Source organism: Monoraphidium neglectum (genome assembly GCF_000611645.1).
Source record: "Monoraphidium neglectum strain SAG 48.87 unplaced genomic scaffold scaffold05363, whole genome shotgun sequence".
Taxonomy (NCBI): Eukaryota; Viridiplantae; Chlorophyta; class Chlorophyceae; order Sphaeropleales; family Selenastraceae; genus Monoraphidium; species Monoraphidium neglectum.
In genome coordinates this window covers 30-3,169 of record NW_014008267.1, presented here as the reverse complement: position 1 = coordinate 3,169, position 3,140 = coordinate 30, and the positions used below count along the sequence as shown (strand labels likewise).

The 3,140-nt window shown below is 65.4% G+C and overlaps 2 protein-coding genes across 2 annotated transcripts; one reads left to right on the top strand and one right to left on the bottom strand.

The window, feature by feature from the left end:
• Window positions 1-396: 396 nt before the first annotated feature.
• MNEG_15477 (hypothetical protein) lies at window positions 397-853 on the bottom strand (the record flags this gene model as incomplete). The annotated part of the gene is made up of 2 exons (XM_014036053.1): window positions 397-421; window positions 510-853. The coding sequence occupies 2 exons, from the start codon at window positions 851-853 to the stop codon at window positions 397-399; spliced, it is 369 nt and encodes a 122-aa protein (XP_013891507.1).
• Window positions 854-2,175: 1,322 nt separating this feature from the next.
• Window positions 2,176-2,727, top strand: MNEG_15476 (hypothetical protein; the record flags this gene model as incomplete). The annotated part of the gene is made up of 1 exon (XM_014036052.1): window positions 2,176-2,727. The coding sequence occupies one exon, from the start codon at window positions 2,176-2,178 to the stop codon at window positions 2,725-2,727; it is 552 nt and encodes a 183-aa protein (XP_013891506.1).
• Window positions 2,728-3,140: the final 413 nt, after the last annotated feature.

Sequence of the window (3,140 nt, the reverse complement as noted above, 5' to 3'; positions counted from 1 at the left end):
GGAAGCCGGGGAGGGGTGGGGCGCATGTGTTGGAGGTGCGAAACGGCGCGTGAGTGCAGCAGAGCTGTGAAAGCTTGGGAGTTGTGTTGTGTGTTGGGTGTACTTCAGGCGCTGCTGTTGGAGCGCAAGGGCGAGTCCGTGCCTGTGCACTTGCGCACACACATGTGCGGCGGCCTGCAGCTGGCCATGTGTGGGATGCAAGCGGCAGGCGCCCTGCGCTTGCACCCTCGCTGGCGCGTGTGGTTCAGGGCTCACGTAGATCTGTACCAACAACCGTAGGCCAGGAGGTCCAGCACATTGCGCCGCTTGATGGAATGCATGGGCGCATCCCTGATTCAGAGGGGCAGCACGATGCAACCAGGGCAGCTTGGCTTTGGGGAGGACGTCAAGCCCGGGTTACTGAGAGGCGCCGGCGCCGCGACTGAGGGCGGGCGGTAAGGCGGGGCGCGCGTGCGGCGACGGGGGGTTGGCCGCGGCGGCGGTGGGGGGTGGGTTGCGGGCCGGCGCACCTGAACCAGGGGCTCAGGTAGGCCTCTGAAAACGCGAAGTGGTGCCGCAGCTGCAGGAAGACGCGCCGCGCGGTCGCCGCGCCGTCGTGGCCGGCGGGCCGGTGGTCGGCGGGCCGCGCGTTGAAGCGGCGCAGCTTGTCGGCCCACACGAACGCGAACGTGGCCTCAGCGGCCAGCCACAGGAACAGCAGCTGCCAGGGCGCGAGCGCCCGCAACGCCTGGGCGGCACCGGCGGCGGCCGCGAGCGCCGCGGCGGCCGCGCCGGCGGCCGCCCTGAATGCCAAGCAGCGCGTGCGCGCCTCGCATTCGGGCGGCAACGGCGCCGATGGGGTCGGGGCGGTCATCCGTGGGTGTCGGACTGGGTCAGCTTCGCCACAGCAGCAGCGTCTAGAGAGTGTTGTGCCTGCCGACACCTGGCGGTCAAAACCACGCCAGGCACTGTTTGGCGGGACCCAAGCGGCTGCTATTCTACTTGACCAAGCTTTATCGTAGACGACAAGAGCAAGAGCTTTCCGTGGCCAGCGCTCGGCGAACGTGAGGGCTGACCGACTGATGATATGCGCGATTTGCAGACTGCGAGGGTTTGATTGCACAACGCAACTTAGACGATGAAAGCGCCGATCAAAAGAAGGAGTGACCCAGCCACACCTCTCTCATCGCAACCAGGACGAATCACCCATTCACACACTCGCGCTCCGCTGAGGCGCAGGTCTCACACAAGCTCGGGGGTGTCAGGAATTGCAGCAAACAGTAGAAACTCACCCATTTACCGTAGTGATCCAAGCGTGCTTCCACACTGCCACGCAGGGTTGCGGCAAAATGAGCCGCTGCAGTCCAAACATGCCACGGCGGGGGCCGGTTGTCACCCCACTGCTCATCCGACACAGGGTGATGTGACAATTTGCCGCAGCGTCGCATGACGTGTGCAAACCAAGTGGCATGTGCATGCACCCTTTGCACACAACTGCGCCTGCTCATCCCGCAGCAGGGCACATACACAGGGGCGAGCAAGCAATGCTCTCCCCTGAGCAAGCAATGCTTATGTGCGTGCGCGCGTTTGCGTCTGCAGGACCAGGCGGAGGGCAGGCGCCACAGGCAGGCAGATAGCCATGGAGCCTTTGCATGGTGCCTGTCTTGTGCCTCGCAGCGCGCTGCGGCGCCGCGGCACGGCGGCCTCGCACAGCGGCCCCGGCCCTCTGCCCAGCCTGTCTGCACATGCGAGGGGCCAGTACGGGGACAGAAAGGCGACCAATCCACAGCAGAGCTGCAGCAGATAAAATTGCAACAGATGTGGGTGTGATTGCCATGTGACGCGCCGGGCGCACACGCCGACCTGCCACAAACACAAGGTCTGCCGCTGCCAAGCATGCTCTGGCTGCCCTCAAGGCCAGGCACATGCAACGAGGCGCCGTACGGCACGTGATCTTGATCAATGCAATGGGAGCCCTGTTAACGCAATGAGAATGGCTGCAGAAGCTCAGGCAACTTGGACTGGACGTCAGGTGGTGCACGGGTGACAGCGGTTGTTGCGCCGGCTGGCTGGTGACACCGCTCCTGCACGTGTGGACTGCCAGCCAAGCAACTAGCCACCATCGTAGGAAAACAACTAAAATAGATTAGAGTAATTCATGTAGCTCTCGAGCCTCGTCGGACCGATCTTGCCTAAATGCGGGCTAGAGGGCCGACAAATCCTGGCTACGATGCGTTGTTCGGTACCTTTGCATCCCCCGGCAGCCCGAGCAAGCCAGGGCGCCTGCTGCCGACGCGCCGATCGCTCGCCGGTGCCGCGGCCGCGCGCCCACGCGCGGCACTTGCCGCCGCCCTGGCGCTATGTGTCCTCCTCTTGCTCTTCGCCGCGCGCCGCCGCTCAGTGTCGGGCGGCTCCGAGGCCGGCGCCCTCGCCGCGTCCGCCGCAGCCGCGCGCCTTGCCGCCGGCCACGCGGCACGCGCTGCCGAGCTCGCTGCGGCGCCTCCCATCCACGCGGCCGTGCAGCTGCCGGGGCCCCGGCCGCTGCCGTTCCCGCCGCCGGCGGTCAATGACGCGCTGCTGCGTGCGGTGGTCGGCGCGTGTGCGGAGCGGCAAGAGACCTACGTGTATGTGCACGGCTCGGAAGCTGCCGTCGTAGCTTCCGCGGATTTCGTGTCATCGGTGCTGTCGCGGCCATGCCCGCCCGTCGACATCATGCTCGCCGCGCAGCACCGCTCCATCGGCCTGTGAGTTGAGGCTCCCGCCTCGGCCCGCGCTGCAGGGCGCCAGGGGCGGGGGGCTAGGGGCTTCCCGGGCGGCTCGAGGCCGGAGCCGCGCGGTTCAGGGATGGCAGTGGCAGCGCGGCCGAGCAGCTCGCTGCGGTGCACCAGCCTGGGCGCCACTTCGCACGAGCTCCCTTCCGACCTTGCATCCCACCTTGGCGCCCAGTCAATGTTCAGTCAATGTTCAGTCAATGTTCAGTCAATGTTCAGTCAATGCTCAGTTAATGTTCAGTCAATGTTCAGGGCCCCACCGCGCTTCCCACCCACACACGCCACTCTCACACTCTCACACACACACTCACACACACACACACACACACACACACACACACACACACAATCATACACACACACACACACACGCGTGTGCGCAGAAGCGCA